Raw genomic sequence first — 18744 nt, forward strand, 5'->3', positions numbered from 1 at the left:
GTTTTACAATATACATATACTAGCGGTTACGCCCCTAGAAGCCTCTAGGGGTACTTAAGGTAGGAGGGGAAAAAGTCGACCTCATCCCATTTTAATATTAAGTTTTGAAAGAGTAAAAAAATAATATTTTGGGGGGGAAGTTTAAAACCTTCCCAGGACCTGTAAGAAGCTTTACTGTAAAAGAGAACAATACCGGTTCAGCGGTTAGCGAGATCCTTCGGGACAGACAAAAACGCTTACTACTTTATATAATAGGATAATTAAAAATACTGCTCCCCCCCTCCAATTATTTATCATTACTTTTTACACTATCTACTTTGAGAAAATTACAAGGATAACAACATCCATAAAAGCGAAGCTCTAAAATGGAATGACTGATATTAACTTTTGTAGAGTGTCAGAACAAATTAAGCATAATATTTTTGGATTATTTTTGACAAAATTATACGTTATTTTTTTGTAAAACTGTTAAATACAGAATAATGTTAAAAGGACAGACCTACCGACCCTAAGTATAGAAAAGCCCTGCTTTATAAAAAGTAAGGTTGGACCCCTTGCTCATATCAAAACCTCAACTTCCTGTTGTTGTATTAGTAAAGAAATATGGGAGGGATATTAAATTAATCTAATGATTTTATAAGTTTAAATTTTTAAAAGCGAAGCTTTTCTATAATTAGGGTTGGACTGTACGTCCGTCCGTCCGAATATAGAAATGTACAATCATAAGATTAAAACTAGCCCCGAGTTTTAATCTTATAATTGTACATTCTATAACCGCGGAAAGCCGTTTATAATACGATAGGAGAAATAACTATTATTGTTCATTTTCTTTAAAGACAAAATTATTTTCATATAATTTAATATAATGTTAAACATCAGTTGATTTTTAAAAGCGAAGCTTTTCTATAATTAGAATCGGTCCATTTGTCCGAGACAGATAGCTTTTTCCGTTAATTTAGGCATGTTAGAATTGTCCTATATATTTCTTGCATGGTGATTTCTGTAGTAGTTAGTTAAGATTGAGAAACTCTATAATCATTACCAGAATGTAAGTACGTCCATTTCAAACATGTTAATTCTTCTACTTTTTAACAACAAATGTGATTTAATTATACGATTGATCTGATTTTTGGTATAATGATTCCTGGAACAACAAAGTACAATATTATAAGAGAAACAACACTATAATGAATCAACCAATCAAAATTCAATTTATTGTTTAGGTCTTGGGATGTTTTGAAGCAATTTTCTGATTTCCCTAGCTTCAAAATACAAATGAGAAAGATTTCTAGTTTCTACAATAAGAAGAGGCGCTAACATTTAGAAAATTTCAGCGGTAAACAAATTAACCAATGACAGATGAGCATTCATATAGGCGCTAAATAAAAAAATATTAGATTTTTGCATTTTAAAGAAATTTATAAACCATACGAACTTACGAAGGAAAAAAATGATATTTAGCGTGATTTTTTTCAACTTTTATAGAAAAGCAAAGTTGTTAGGAATTGCTTTGAGTACAACATATAAAAAAATTAGCCTTCTAGGATCATTGGTTATTGTTTTATCTCTTACGTAAGTTGGTCAAAAATTGATTTTTTTAAATGTTAAGGTAGGGTACTGTGCTTTTTTTCTTCTTAAAATTTTCATAGCCTTCGATTTTTTTAAAAACTATATTTTTATGTTTGGTTATCATATACCATCAGAGGAAATCAATTTGGGCAGGTTTTAGGCTAGATTTAAATTTTTGGACAAAAAAATATGCGATTTTAGGTACATCAATTTTCAAGCCCAAATAAACCGGTTTTAAAATGATTTTTTCAAAACAAAATATAAAAGCAAAGTTGTTAAGCATGAAAAAATCTCTAACATATTAAAAAATTAGCCAGATAGCTCGATTTTTGCTCGTTTTATGATAAAATGAAGGTTTTTTATTTTTTATATAAAACAGGCGCAACTTGTTACCATGCACAGTTGGGACTTCTCACAAAAAGGTCATGCACCACAGAGAGTTGGTTGTCTGATGGATGTTACTTAACCTAATATTGTTTGGACAGAGAAGGGTGCGTTAAAGTCATCCTTAGTTCTCCTGGATTGCTGGACCAGGACCTGGACAGTACATCAAGTTGATAAGGTCCTTGACTGTAATTCCGCCCGTACGAGGTAATTACGAGGTAAACCAAAGTCTCTAAAGTTTATAATAACATTTTCTTTTCGTTAGCTTAGCAACTTTGGGGACTTTTAATGAATTGGGTGATTGGTTGGGTGATTAAATTGAGTGTCCATCTGTTTCAACCACTATTTGTTATCTACATTTTGTATCATAAATTGGGATATTCATCAATTTATCGGCCATTGTCTCATCTCTTTAGATCCCTCGTTATATTATAACAATTTGTTATACAAAAACCTTTAAATAGCATCTTATGTTATATTTATAGCAGCAAAACTACTCTAGAGATAACTTGGTGCGTCTGTCCATCTGTATGGCTAAGGGGAAACATGAATTTCTTGACTACTATTTAATGTAGAAAGCTAAAATTTTTGGTGAAAACTTGTAAGACCTATGCACATCAAGGCTACATTTGTCTTTCCTTATTATATTATACCAGGGAGGGAGACGACATTGGGCTGTTTATTACACTTGTCCACAAAGTTTTTTTGTCTAACAACTTTGGGGACTTTCAAAGAATAATGATTGGTTAGTTCAATAAGTGTCCTAACGTTTCAACTACTAATTGTAATCTATAGAAGGGGTAATTTTGTGTATCATCTTTGGGGTTGTACATCAATATATCTGCCATTATCTTATCCCTTTAGAGCCCTCGTTAAATTATAACAATTTGTTATGAAAAAATCTTTAAATATCATTTAATGTTATATTTTTTTAGCAAAGCTACTCTAGAAATAACTTGGTGCGTCTGTCCATCTGTATGGCTAAGGGGAAACATAAATTTCCTGACTACTATTTAAAATGGAAAGCTAAAATTTTTGGTGAAAACTTGTAAGACCTATGCACATCAAGGCTACATACATCTTCCCTTATTATATTATACCAGGGAGGGAGACGACATTGGGCTGTTTATTACACTTGTCCACAAAGTTTTTTTGTCGAACAACTTTGGGGACTTTTGAAGAATAATGGTTGGTTAGTTCAATAAGTGTCTTAACGTTTCAACCACCAATTGTAATCTACAGAAGGGGTAATTTTGTGTATCATCTTTGGGGTTGTACATCAATATATCTGCCATTGTCATATCCCTTTAGATCTCATACATGCTCCATTATTACATTATACTGTTTAAATTTCCCTCCTTTTTATGAAGTTCTCATGATAATACTTCACCCCCCCCCCCTCTTTAACAGTTATCCCACGAATCGATGATGAAATTGACTATAATAGGATTATAGGGGGGAAGGGGTTTGTAACTTAAGAAGGGGTCATCTTAAACGGGTCAACAACATATATTTTCTTTGGGGGAGGGAGAGGATTAAGAATAAAATGAGAGATAAAAAAACAAGGATGACAACTTCCTTAAAAGCAAAATGGTAGTACAAACAAACATTAACACTTGTATTTTGTCTGTTGTTATAACTGAATAATCAGAATATAAATGTTTAAGTAAAAACAAAATTATAAGTGAATATTATAGAGTTGCTATGTTTTCTAAATTGTACAATAGAACAATACTAACAAGCCTAAATTCTAAAAATTCTAAAAAATCTATCTGTTCCAGATGTACAGACGGACGGACGTGCAACCAACCCCAATTATAGAAAAGAAAATTATGATAAGAGATATCAGTAAAGGACGGAGCGGCCTTGATTATAGAAAAGCTTCGCTTTTAAAAATTGGTCCTTAGAAACACATTCTTACAAAGGTATATCTAACATTGTCTCACATGAAAGTTTGTTTTGTTTTAAAGATATGTATTTCATAAAGAAAAGACATATACATACAGAATTACATATTATAGTACGAGACTTTTATTTACATCAACATAGCTTAGTAGCTAGAAATTAATCAGAAAAACAGGAATCACTGTGTTATTAAAAACTCAAGAAAATCAGAGATAAAATTAGTTTCTTGCCCTGCATTTTGTAACAGTTTGAAGGAAAATTGGGTTAGGAGAATTGTATGGGCATGCAGGTTGTTTTTATTCCAATTTGAAATACAGTCTTCTTTGCTTAATTTGAGTGATTTGTCTAAAAGCGAAGCTTTTCTATAATTAGGGTCGGTCCGTCCATACGTCCGTCCGTACGTCCGTCCGTCACTCCGTACGTCCGTCCATAACGGATAGCTTTTTTCGTTAATTTAGGCATGTTAGAATTGTCCTATCGATTTCAAACTTTGCATGGTGATTCCTGCAGTAATTAGGTAAGATTTAGAAAGCGTAGCAACTCTATAATCAATTTTGCATCAACTCTTATACATTTATAATCTGATTATTCAATTTTGACACTATACAAGTGTTAATGTCCGTTTGTCCTACCAGTTCAGCGCTTCGCTTTTATGGATGTTGTCATCCTTGTTGTTTCTATAAATGCTCATATTTAAACTTCCTATTGTATAGGATTATGGGGGGTGGGGTGTGATCACAGGGTTTTTTAACCCCCCCCCCCCCATATTCAATTGAATATGATTTACTTTACAAGGCATAGGAAAAAAGCAAGCCGTTCTTATTTTCTCTGCTCCCTTCCTGAACTACAAATGAATTCTTAAGAGCAACTTTTTTTTGGGGGGGGGGGAGGGAGATTAGAATATAGAATTAGTTTTTTTCTTCGGCACCTCGGGGCTAAAAAAACTGGTTTTAATCTTATAATTGTACATTCTATATCCGCGGAAAGCCGTTTATAACACAATGAAAGAAATAACTATTATTGTCCATGTTTTACCTTTTACCTTTATTTTGGCAGAAAATAGTAGTAAATCATATTCAATTGAATATGGGGGGGGGGGGGCAACTCTGTTTAACTTTAGCCAAATAAAGGAAATCGGAGGGTTTATCAACAAGGATGACAACATCCATAAAAGTGAATCAGTAGTACAAACAAACAGTAACACTTGTAGATTGTCAGAACTGAATAATCAGAATATAAATGTATAAGTATAAACAGAATTATAAGTTAATATTATAAAGTTGTTCCACTTTCTTAATCTATCTGTTCTAGATGTACAGACGGACGGACGTGAAACCAACCCCAATTATAGAAAAGCTTTGTTTTTAACAGCAGTAGATATAATTAACACCCCTTCCCATATCATCTTACATGTATGATATGACCCTTCCCCCCTCTACCTACCCCTATTGGATAGATAACTAAAAGCTTTTCCTTAATCTCTTATAATATTACCCCCCCCCCCCACGCCAAACATGTATAGACTCATAGAGTCATGGAAAATTTTAATTTAAAATATATTTCTGTTTTCATAAAGTTAATATTTCACAACTCTTCCCCCTCCCCTAATTATTATCATATCAACAAAGTACAATGTCATAAGCAAAGCATCTCTAAAATTGATTCCTAAAAATGTAAGTATGTACTTCAACATTATCCTGTATTTCAACAAATTTACTAACAATTTTGTCTCTACTTTTATACATTTAAATTCTGATTATTCAGTTCTGACACTCTACAAGTGTTAATATTCGTTTATCCTACCGTCCCAGACCTTCGAGTTTAGGGAGTTTATGTCATCCCTGTTTTATAGCTTAAATGGTAGTATCAAACAGCGTTAATTACAGCTTTAAATTTTATTAAACAAATTTAGCTGCTAGTCAAAATATAACCATTCTTGTTATATAGACAAGAACGATGACGTCAAGTACTAACGAAGCTTTGTTTGTTTTTCATTAATTTAGGCATGTTAGAATTGTCCTAATTATTAGCATTTCCCCGTAGGGGGGGGGGGGGTTCAAAAACTTTGGGGACTTTTATTAAATCTTGACTTGACTTCAAAATTTAATCTGCAGAAGGGGTGATTTAGTTTATTATCTTTGGGGATGTAAATAAATTTTTTGCTCATTGTCTTATATAGAGGAGCTTCGCTTCTAAGAACTATCTAAATGTATTATTTTAGATTTTATAGTCCTTGTTTCACCTTCTATTTTTATTTTGTCGGAGAATGGTAGTAAAGTAAATCATATTCAATTGAATATGGGGGGGGGGGTAAAATCTCTGTGAACACCCCACCCCCATAATCCTTTGCAATAGGAAGTTTAAATATGAGCATTTATAGAAACAAAAATTAAATTTTACTTTTATTTGAGCCAATGTTAGATATACCCAATGGTAATATTTAAAATTTTCACTTGGTTAAAAAGTGAAGACACTGCTAGTTTTAACCAACCAATTAAAATATCCTTGTATTTATGTTTTGACATGTCCTATACTCAATAGGCATCTATTAAATGTAATCTAAATAAAACAAGGATAACAAGATTATCATCCATTGTCTTATCTCCTAAGTTGTTTACAACCCCCTCCCCCACACATACTCACACAATACAAATACACATAATAAATACTAGGATATGACAATGAAAGAAAAATCGAGATTTTTGGAATAAAGAAAGGGGAGAATAAATTATTTAAAAGTCTTATCTATTATACAAATTTTATATCTAAGTTTTCATATTTATTGAATTGTTTACAAGTACAACTGATATGGTTCTGATATCGCAAAAACCAATCAACCAATATTATTTTTTTTATAATTCATTCTATAAAAATAAAAAACTCATCAATATTTAATTTTAAAAAAAAAATTGTATAAAAAGTAAAAAAAACACTGAGAAAATATTAGGTGTAGAGGTTTCGTGTTCTTTCTAGACAGCTATATTTGCTATTTTTCCAAATTTTGACGGAACGAAAAAATTTATTGGAAAATATCAGTAAATATTAACTTTCAGGATCGTAAAAATTTAGAAAAGATTTTAATATTTATGTTTCATGTCCAAATTCAACCCTTTCCCTAATTATTATAAACGACTTTGGACAGTTCATAAATAGGGGGAATATTTGAGAAATATTGACCCGTGAGTTTCAAATTTCCATCGTCAAAGATATATTGGATTGATTTCAAATAGACATATGTCTGCTAACAAAAATCTAATTAAAATAATCTTCAAAATTATAGTTTTATTAAATCCAAACCACTATTATAATATTTTATAATTTATCTCTTTTCTTATATTTCCATACATTCTTTAGTAGAGAATGTTTTGTAATCGTGTAAAGTTGATCTTGTAGAAAGTTTTTAAGTAAATAGTTGGACAAATAGTTCCACTAGATTATTTCTACTCAAGGTGCAATTCTTAAACAATTCTGTGACTAAATATATCGAGTATTGAGTATATCGAACTGAAGAAAGCCTAGGACTTTCCTCAAGACTAATACTTAATAAATAGCCTAAAACCATCCTTTTTTGAAGCTCCCATAATATGGTTAACTCTTTAGAATTAGTTGTCATCAAGAACTTAACTGACAAAAAAAACTTTACAGGAAAGGAAAATAGGATTTCACTTCCTTTCTAGCTTTTATTTTCTCTCTATCTCTATATCTATCTATCTTTCCTTCTCTTTTTTAGCGAATAAGTTTTCAAAAAAGCTGCCATTGTAATGGACGCAATAGTCCTTGTTTCTGTGTAATTTTTAAGAATCAAACTGAAAGATTCACTAACTTTATGTTCTTTAGAAGTCATTATGATTTATTATATTCTGTAATATATAAGAACTAATAGTTTATTTGATAATAATTTCTTAAATTCTACTTTCTACGTCCCTAGCCTTTAGGGGAGGAAAAAATATGTCAGGAAAATAATAGCCTAAAACTACCCCAAGAACTTTATAAAGCTTAAGACCTGATAAGTAAAGGGTGAGCAAAAAAAATGCGTAGATTTTCAAAATTCAAATTGCGCGGCTTGTGTTAATGGTAGAAAAAAGGCACGCATATCGTTAGAACCGCTAAGAAGTCTATTTTTAGAAAATATAAAAACGATTCCTATGCTATGTATAGTTTAGGAGCTACGTGTTAAAATGTCCGAACTGGTGTAAAACTTGACTTGCGAGTAAATTTTAAAATATAACTAAAAATTAGAGAAGATATTTTGCAAAAAGAGATGCCTACATTTTTAAATTTCAAATTGCGCTGCTTGTGATAATAGTAGAAAAATGTTACGCATACTGTTAAAACCGCTATGAACTGTATTTTTTGGAAATATAAGAACGGTTCCTGTGCTACAAATAATCTAGGAGCCAGATGGTAAAATGTCCCAAAATTTACTCGCAAGTCAAGTTTTAAGTCAGTTGGGACATTTTAACACGTAGCTCCTAAACTATACATAGGATAGGAATCGTTTTTATATTTTCTAAAAATAGACTTCTTAGCAGTTCTAACGATATGCGTGCCTTTTTTCTACCATTAACACAAGCCGCGCAATTTGAATTTTAAAAATCTACGCATTTTTTTTTGCTCACCCTTTAGCTTTAGACAAAAAAATGTTACTTCTTTATACTATAGGATATTATTTATGCTTTTTTTGCTTTTCTATTAAACAGCCGCTCTCGGCCCCTCAAGGCTAACAAAACTGGAATTAATCATATATTTTTATTTTACTATCTGCGTAGAGCTGTTCATAATACGATTCGATAAATAATCAATATTTACTGTATTTTAAAACTAATATGAGGGCTTTATTCGAATCTAATATTTGTTTTTACATTAAAAGTCAGAATAAATTGCTTTTTTTGTTTAAAAGTAAACAGTCTTAAACACTATAATTACCAATAAACAGTTTCAAACTAACTTTAACAAAATAAACATCAAAATTGTAGGAAAAGTTTGGAATGGTTAAAGGCTCTAAAAGTAAAGTCAACAAGGATGACAAAATGCATTAAAGCAAATAAGATGATAGGATAAACAAATATAAAGTAATCACTCTTTTATTTAGGAAATAACATCTTAATAAGGAAATAGTTAGCTTTTAAGAGATAAATATCAATTCATCCTAGGAATCACCATTTTAAGAATCAAAATATCATACAGAATTTTGGTGCCTTAATAGATATTAAGTTCACATACTATAATAGTAATTTTCATGGAAGGTTTGAATTCGATAGAACAATTTTATCTATTAATCATTTAATATATTAATTATTACCTGCTACTGACCAAAACAGGCACCCTTATTGTAGAAAAGCTTTGCATGCAACAAGTTTTCCCGGCGGGCCCACCAACCAAAGTTAATCTAATAATTACAGAAACTAAAACTTTGCAGAAAAAAATGTATTTACTTTTTGTCTCCTACTAGCTCCGTGTTGCTAAACGCTGTCATTTTGCCGCATTCAATGGTCACTCCCTAGAAAAGTTTGTAAGTAATTTATCACATCATAATATAGACAATTTTCCGCGGATATTAAATAGCCGAAGGAAGGCGCAAACAAAACTCATTAATATTTTATTTTATATATTATTCATGGAAAATTGTTAATACGATACGATACATAATTCTTTAGTATGGTTCTGGAAAATTTAGTATAATACAATAATGATAAAAATATCGTAGAAGAATAGCAAACAATTATTACACGATAAAATGTACCAAATATTTTTTCAAGGGTGAAAATAACCTTAAATCAAATCAAGACTTTAAAACAGGCGAAAACCACCTCAAGACCCATGTTTATAAAGTTTTCGTAAGATAGATCGGTTCAGTAGTTATCAAGATCTTAAAAGACAGACATAATTTTTTTTCCGAAATACAGGTTGCTTCACAACTCAGCTAGCCTAAAGGAAATTATGAGGAAAATAGCCTAAAACCACCCCAGGATGTTTAAAAACCTTCTCTGAAAAGTCAAAGAATTCCGACTAGCATTATCCTAGATATATTCCTTTAAGATTAAGAGACTGAGTGTCCTTTAAAGGTCTGTCCAAGTTTAAATTCCTAACTGGAGCAAAAAGTTTGTCATAGCATCACGACATTATTTTATTTTACTTTAAACTATAATCTTTTGAATTAAAAGATTTTTATTTTAAAGTTTTTTAACTTAAGATGTCATATTAGTTATTTATTGTTTAGTAATACAAATAATTTTCCACGAATATTGAAATAAAAATCGTATAATTAATACCGGTTTTATTAGCCCGGGATTCGGTCCTTAAGATTAAACGTAACTGGTTTTAATCTTATGATTTTTCATTTTAATATCCGCGTAAAGTTGTCTATAGTACAATGCGATAAAAAACTATTATAATTTAAATTTCATTTGCAATAATAGTATTATATTTCGAACCTAGTAATAGTGTCTAACTTTTTATCTTTGTGACGTAACAAAAATCCATCTCTTTTTTAGGGGTTTTCTTTCCCACCTCCCCTCTCATCCTTAGATTTTTGTTACGTCACAAAGAAAAAAGTTAGACACTATTACTAGGTTCTTATATTTCTCTTTGATTGTTAAATAATCTACAAGAAAAATTATATTACTACCGTCTTCAAAATTGTCAACCTATTTTTAAACCAGAAAGGTAAACATAAAAGGGCAATGACAGTAACATAATTAAAAAAAGATTAATTGGTTTATCATACATTGTCTTATCCCTGTATTAATGTTGAAAACCCTCTGTGGTCCCACAGAGGGTTTCCAGGCTTTTACTATGGTATAGAGACATGAATTCTAAAAAAAAGTTTCTTTTTCCAGTAAGGCTTCGAAACCGCTTAATATATGGAGGTTTGGAAACGGTTCTCAGCCATAATAAAAAATCACGAATAGCATCGAATTACTGACAATTTTTTTCTTAAATATCAAGATAAAAATCATAATAGTTATTTCTCGCATCGTATTATAAACGGCTTTCCGCGGATATAGAATGTACAATTATAAGATTAAAACCAGTTTTTTAGACCCAAGGTGCCGAACGGGCTAAAAACTGGTTTTAATCTTATGATTGTACATTTTCATATTCGTAGAAAGCTTGATATACAACGATGCTAGACATAGTTTTATCGTATGGATGAGAACCGGTTCCTATCCACCGGATTCGAATGAATACGAGAAAATTAATACCAGTTTTGTTAGCCTATAATAAAGAGCTGGACTGACTGTTCCATAATAAGGGCCCTAGCTATTGGCATATTTTAGGCAATATGATTTAGACAAAAACCCGTGTGACAAGCTAAGCTTAGAAAAAACATCCTTACCAAAATAAATTTCTTTTTAGAATATAAATCTTTATCCTGGGATTTTACAGAGATCTAAGCTTGCAATTCAATTAGCTAAATTGGCGTTCTTTCTATGGGTGCTTACACAAAATTGCTAAAAAGTATTTTTTCAGCGTAACTACTATAATATTAGGTCTTACTCGTAGAATTAAGAATAATAAGCACACGTATTTGCCCATGTGCTTTATGTACTAAAGTTTACTATTCTTTTTCTTATCTATATGTATTTTACATCACTGATCCTTTCCTTATTGCTGTGTTACCTATCGACAAAATTGTCCTGTGGAGATTTTAAATTTGCTGAATTGTAAAAACACTTTTATATCTCTCTCAATTTTCCAATCCTCTGTGTCACAGATTTATTAGGGAAAATTTCAATTTCCTTCTTTACGGCTTCGCCCCTGGGGGTGTTGGGAGGTTGAATTCGCCTCCTCCCCCCCTAGTTTATTTTAATGTTTTTTAAAGTAAAAAACCAGCCCCTCCCGCATGTTATAATTTATCAAAAATTATGAGAAGAAATATTGTAAAGGATTTCAAAGTAGAGAAAAAAGTTGGGTATGGTTTTAGATGAGTAACATCTTTATAAGTATCAGATTCTCCAACTGAATCACTTAGTAATGTTGTATATTGCCATTTAAGTTAATGCTAGTAGAGTGTCCTTAAAATTAAAGCTATAAGATTAAATTAGTGTAGATCCATTGTATCTATTGTACACAACTGCAATACACAACTGGTTTGAAAATTTGAATATCTAATATTAAATCCCTCTATTTTGAATATATAATCTAATATATCTATTGTATGTAATATTCAACTGGTTGGAAGATTGGACCACACTATTTTGAATATCTAATCTCATATATCTATTGTATGTAATACTCAACTGGTTGGAAAATTGGACCACTCTATTTTGAATATATAATCTAATATATCTATTGTATGTAATATTCAACTGGTTGGAAGATTGGACCACACTATTTTGAATATCTAATCTTATATATATATATTGTATGTAATACTCAACTGGTTAAAAAATTGGACCACATTATTTTGAATATCTAATCTAATATATTTATTGTATATAGTACTCAACTGGTTGAAAAATTGGACCACTCTATTTTGTATATCTAATCTAATATATTTATTGTATGTAATACTCAACTGGTTGGAAAATTGGACCACACTATTTTGAATATCTAATCTTATATATATATATTGTGCGTAATACTCAACTTGTTGGAAAATTGGACCACGCTATTTTAAATATCTAATCTCATATATCTATTGTATGTAATACTCAACTGGTTGGAAAATTAAACCACGCTATTTTAAATATCTAATCTCATATATCTATTGTATGTAATACTCAACTGGTTAAAAAATTGGACCACATTATTTTGAATATCTAATCTAATATATTTATTGTATATAGTACTCAACTGGTTGAAAAATTGGACCACTCTATTTTGTATATCTAATCTAATATATCTATTGTATGTAATACTCAACTTTTTGGAAAATTGGACCACACTATTTTGAATATCTAATTTAATATATCTATTGTATGTAATACTCAACTGGTTGGAAAATTGGACCACACTATTTTGAATATCTAATCTCATATATCTATTGTATGTAATACTCAACTGGTTAGAAAATTGGACCACACTATTTTGAATAACCGGGGGATTTGTCCTTTTCTGTTCAAACATTTAGGACAAATTTTTACTTTTATCCAATTTTATATTTTTCTTCGATAATTTTTAAAACGATTATCCAATTTAGTTTTTTTTAATACAGCTAATATTTATAAAAAGCTTTTTTTAATCCTTTTGTATAAAGTAGTAAGGATTTTTTTTCATTTCATGGAAGCTTCGCCAAGGTTAAGGTATGAATAAAGGCTATTTTATTATTAAATTCAGGACATGAGATTGTTTTAGGCTATTTTTTGTCCAATCCGTCTTCGTTTTAGTTCAGAGAATTTATACTCATTTACTATCTTTATAAAAAAACGTTTTTATTTTATCTGAAAATTAAAGTTGGTGTTTGTTTTTGGTAATCTGAGTGGATACTTGAAGGGTTAAAATGCAGGGAGGTAGGGGACATTGGGATGTTTATTACATTAGTCCATAAAGTGTCATAATAACGTTTTCTTATTCGTTGGCTTAACAATTAATGAATTTTGATTGGTTGGTTCATTAAGCTGATGCCTGGTTAAAATAAGTAAATTCCAAAGATAAGGTGATATGCAATTGAAATATCAAGAAATATCTTTCCCACATCATTTAAATGGAAGATTTGTGAAAATAGAAGTATATTAAAACTGAAAATATTTAGAAATATTTCACTGGAGTTTTATTAATCTTTTCTTAACCTATCCCTACATTTCTGGTCGAGGGGGATTGTATTTTTCCAGCTCTGGATGAAAATTAAAATCGTATGGTTTTATTTTGGATAGTAAAGTGGACATCAAACAGAGATTTATATCAAGGACCTAAGGGATAAGACAATACGGATAGATTGATTTGCAACCCCAATTAAAATTTTAAAAAACTATTTCTTCTGAAAGTTATTATTATCAGAGATAAAATTGAACCGATCAATCAAGATTTTATTGAGTATAATTTGTACAATTTTCTACAACTCAATCAAGAATAGAGAAAAAGTTGAACTTTGCTAGTTTGAACCAACCAATCAAGATTTTAGAAAAGTACTTAAACTTCATATTTAAGAAAAAGTCTATAGAAAACTTTGGGGGCCAGTAAAATTTACAATTCAATGTCCCCTCCCTCACTGAGTTTAGGGGTATGTATGGGAAAGAAGTTTATTTGTTGTATAAATATTAATTAAATAGTCATTGAACAAATCAATTTTAAATAAATATAGAGTGTGAGATGGAAGTGGATTTTAACACCCTCCATATAAAAATAAGGGGGGGGGGGGGAGGGTGCGCACATTACCTACATATAATTGAATTCTTAAAAGGGCTTTACCCAATTCTTTTAAAGGTTGGGGAAATATTATTCAAGTGGCTTTTTGAAAACAAATATTAAGCCAAGCATTAGAATATAATTTATTATATAAAAGTAACAGGAAGTTTGTCTGTATCTCTGTTAATATGTACCTAAATATCTATCTAACCACTGGACTGATAGGACTCTTTTTTTTTACAGCGAATCCTATTTATTGTCCTGGGAAGTTTTTTATCCATTTTTACTACTAAACCAAGCATTAAATATAATTATTATATAAAAGTAACAGGAAGTTTGATTGTATAACTGTCATTCTGTATCTAAATGTCTTTCTAACCACTGCACTGGAATGATAGAGCTCTCTTTTATTGTTTTAAAAGTTTTTATCCATCTTTATATCTGCGGAAAGCTGTTTATGATACAAAGCGAGAAACAAATTTTAACCATCTTTTCTACCCCTTATTTAATCTTTGTTTAGGAGAAAATGTTGTTGAGCAAGATTTGAGTCTGTTGATCGGTTTGTCGGTGGCTGTCATAGTCTTCCTCACTGTCAGCTTCATATCCATCAACTGTATCAGGAGGAAGGGAAGGTCACAGAGCCTTTATAATATGGCAAACATTGGTAAGTTCTTCAGAAGCTCTTTGTAGTGCCCATAAAAAAAATGACGTCATACAATACAAATGACCAATGATAGGCCAATTGACAGGCCAGTATACATTTTAATTGACCAATGGTAGGCCAGTAAGACGTCATTTTTTTATAGTCACTTTGAGGAGCTTCGTCCAGATCGCCTACTAATTTCATTAAAAATATACCTACGGCTAAACTTAATAGTATCACAAGTAAGTATATTAGCATGTACTCTTAGGACCACCAGATAAAGGTCTTACAATCAATTGGTTGTTTATCTGGTGGAAAAAAATAGACCCAGATCCTAATGTTATCAAACATTTATAGATGTTTTTATCAATATCTTCAGAGTAATTTGTATTTTAAACCGGATTATTTTGAATAGAAAATACCTATTTGAAAAAAAAATTTTTCTGAAAAAAGAGTATGAAAACAAACAAATGAAATGAAAAATTTTTATTTGTTGACTTAGATTATTGAATTATTTGAAATTTTAAATTGCAGTTTTTTGCAATTTTTTCCGAACATTAGTTAAAAGTATTGACTTCACAGATAAATTATCCGTTACTTTGAAATCAGTCACTTTTTTTTAAACTGAAGAAGGCGTAGTTTTGTCTGCAAAACAGCTGATCAGTGCTTTATGAATATAGCAAATAAAAAAATACGCGGTTAAATACGAAGCTGTTAATAGTGCAAATACAAAGGCTAATACACAAACTAAGTTACCAATGGTATGCCAGTATACATTTTAATTGACCAATATGGTATAACGTCATTTTTGATGGGCACTGTAAAAAGCTTCACTAAGTAAGTTTTGATACCTTTCAATTAGATAAACAGGACCATAGAATATTTTAACACACAAAGCAAATCGTTTTCAATATGGGTTAACCTCCCTCATTTTGTATATGTATGTTTTATACTGTAAATTTTTTCTTTATTTCAGTGTACAAAGATGAATATTATGACAAGGATGGAAATAAGAGAGAAGAAACTAACTTTTCTTTCCCTGGAGCCAGAGTTTTTCACAGGTATTTACAATAAGAGATGTAAGTTTTCCGGAATTGTAATGTAGGGAGTAGATTTGAAATCTGCATCAAATTTTAAGGATTTTTTTTTATAAAATTCGTTTTTTGTATAGATCTTTATCTAAAAGCGGAAATACAAATTAAGTTAATTAATTTTGGTATCTGTGATTGGTGGATTTAAAAAATCTGTGCTCTGATTGGATGTCGTACATCATTCAACCAATTAGAGCGCAGGTAGTTTAAAATCCACCTATCCTATTGGTCAAAATTAATTAACTTAAAATGTATTTTCGCTTTTAGATAAAGAATTTTACAAAAAACGAATTTTATAAAAAATCCTTAAAATTTGATGCAGATTTCAAATCTACTCCCTACATTAAAATTCCGGAAAACTTATATCTCTTAATTTACAATCAATCACAGATAGGTAGAGGGCAGATTTTTAACATCTTAAACATAGTTATTTATCGCATTCGCATCGTATCATAAACAGCTTTCCTCGGATATAAAAATGTACAATTATAAGATTTAAACCCGTTTTGTTAGCCCCGAGATGCCAAAGGCACAGGCTATCAAAACAGGTTTTAATCTTATAATCATGAATGCTCATTTTTATATCCGTAAAAAACTGGATATAATACGATACGATACATATTTTTCAGCATGCTTAGAACTGCCTAAAATGTTATTTTTCATTTAGAGCTGAAGATAAACAAATACTGAAACTGGATTTCCCGGGCTCCGCCACAAATTCTCCATTCATTGATAAGAAGAGACAAAATGGCCGGCCAGACCCCTGGGGATCTCAGGTGAACGTTTTAAACAAGGATAACACCTTGATAATAGAAAATATTTATATAATGAATTTCATTTCAAAATATCCTTATTATATCATAGATTATATTATTTAACTAAAATTCAGGTTCATGTTGACATTCGTCAAAGCGGTCAACTAGCCGATACCGGGCCGCGCTCAACCCTTCTCATGCCAGCTGTGTCAGCCAGTGCTTCTCCCCACCTTATCCCCAAAAACAGCTGTCACACTGCTTCGCCAGCATCCAGCCTGACCCATGCCGTGCCCAACACGGGTGTTCGAGGTAGTACAGCACAGCTGCATGGCTCAACCGCCGGCATGGGTCAAACGAACCCGCTTCACGCCATGCACAGCCCCTCTGCTCTCAGTGAGCATCAGTATGATGTTCCTTTCAGCCATCTGGCGAAGCCACTGGATCCTGTCGATGTTTCTGGATACAGTGAGTTGGGTAAGGCAATTATTAATTATAAAAAGTACTGTCTGTCTGTTCCTTAACGGATGAAGTTGACCTATTCAGAGATTGTATTTACTTGTCCTGTGACGGATTCATGTTACATTTCTGGAGGAGTGGACACCCTTCTACTTTAAAATTTCACCCTAATATATATTTATATAAATCCTAGCATATTTTGAAAAAAATCGCTCAAAATTTGTTTTGGTTAGTACCCAATCTTCGCCCCCATTTGGTAATCATTATAACTTTTTTCAGGTGAAGTTAGACGGGGTAAATATGAGACAAGCAGTGAAGAGGGTTGGAGAGTTGGCTCTGCGGGGGAGGGAGAGATTTGGAACGGTGGGGGGTCTGAAGGAGGTGATAAATGCTGGCTGGATGGGACTGGTTTAACCCCCCTTATGAAACCCAGGGCCTGGTCTAATTCGGATAGAAGTATTGTGTCATCAATAGCTTCAGGTATTATCATTATTACAAACAAAATTACCACCTCTGTAAATTGAAATGAAACGTTAAAAAATTGGACACTACTAGTTTGCAACAAATCAGTCTTTGGGTACCAGTGTAATTTAAAGTCTAATGTCTCCTCCCTCCCTGGGTAATATTAAAAGTTTTAAGACTAAATTGTAAAAAGATGTTGGTTGAATTTTATGTTATAAGGTTTCTAAAGAAACAGAAAAGAAAAGAACGAAAATTTGTTATGATTTAGATGGAGTGGAGAGGCATATTGCAAATGGAATTTCGAGCTCGGTGCTACCACCAGGAATAGATCCTGATAGCTTCACTATCTCTACAGTCAGGTACATAATAGATAAATAGATAGGCTGCCATGGATGTTTTAAAGGTAAATTATGCTCCATAGATTTAGATTATAGATTTAATCATTTTTTATAAGAGCATTTATTGTATAATTTAATTAGTTAGAAAGCCTGTCTGTAATTATTTTTGATAAATTTTATTTCAACTGGGAAAATATGGTTTTTGATTCACCTGCCCCCCAAAAACATCACAAATCTTCGTTACCAATTTTGTCATTTTGTCTACCAGTCTGTATGGTTGTTCTTGAATTTAAAATTTAATAGATTATTTTATAATTATAAAAATTATCCTATTAAAGAAAGTAGTAAGGTTTTTTTTGTTGAAGCTTAAGATTATATTCACTACAGGACTATTTGAGTTATCCATTTTAGGGATTCTTCTAATGGCTTTTGTAGTCTGTTTTATTTTTTAGATTTAAGACTTAGTACCTATGATTCTAGGTTATTTTTCTATTCAATTCTTAGCGTACAGTCCCTATATTATTTGGATATCCTTATACTATAGTAACAGGATGTCTCTGTGTTTGTCTGTGTGTTTGTTTGTCTGTGTGTTTGTTTGTCTGTGTGTTTGTGTGTTTGACCGAAGGATCTCGCTAACCGCTGAACCGATCGGGTTCTCCTTAACAGGGTAGCTTCTCATAGGTCCTGGGAAGGTTTATAACTATTTTCTTGGGGGGTGGGACACCCCCAACCCCCCCCCCCCAAAATGAAAAATCCCCCCCCCCAAAATTTTTTTTCCTTTTTTTAACTAAAACTAAAAATAAGGTGGGGGAACCCCCCCCCCACAAAAAAAAAAAAAATTTTTTTCGCCC

General features: G+C 31.4%; 1 protein-coding gene across 1 annotated transcript in view; it reads left to right on the top strand.

Annotated features, from left to right (window-relative positions):
- The window catches only part of LOC145326496 (netrin receptor UNC5B-like), a 97662-nt gene that overhangs the window by 30895 nt on the left and 48023 nt on the right, over nt 1-18744 (top strand). The window contains exons 12-17 of the mRNA XM_080169867.1: nt 14669-14812; nt 15768-15852; nt 16550-16658; nt 16772-17111; nt 17373-17573; nt 17824-17914. Coding sequence (XP_080025993.1) covers nt 14669-14812; nt 15768-15852; nt 16550-16658; nt 16772-17111; nt 17373-17573; nt 17824-17914 — 970 coding nt within the window. The remainder of the gene's footprint in view (nt 1-14668; nt 14813-15767; nt 15853-16549; nt 16659-16771; nt 17112-17372; nt 17574-17823; nt 17915-18744) is intronic.

The sequence above is a fragment of the Acartia tonsa genome, chromosome 8, assembly GCF_053477335.1.
Source record: "Acartia tonsa isolate MP-2025a chromosome 8, ASM5347733v1, whole genome shotgun sequence".
In the NCBI taxonomy this organism is placed as follows: domain Eukaryota; kingdom Metazoa; phylum Arthropoda; class Copepoda; order Calanoida; family Acartiidae; genus Acartia; species Acartia tonsa.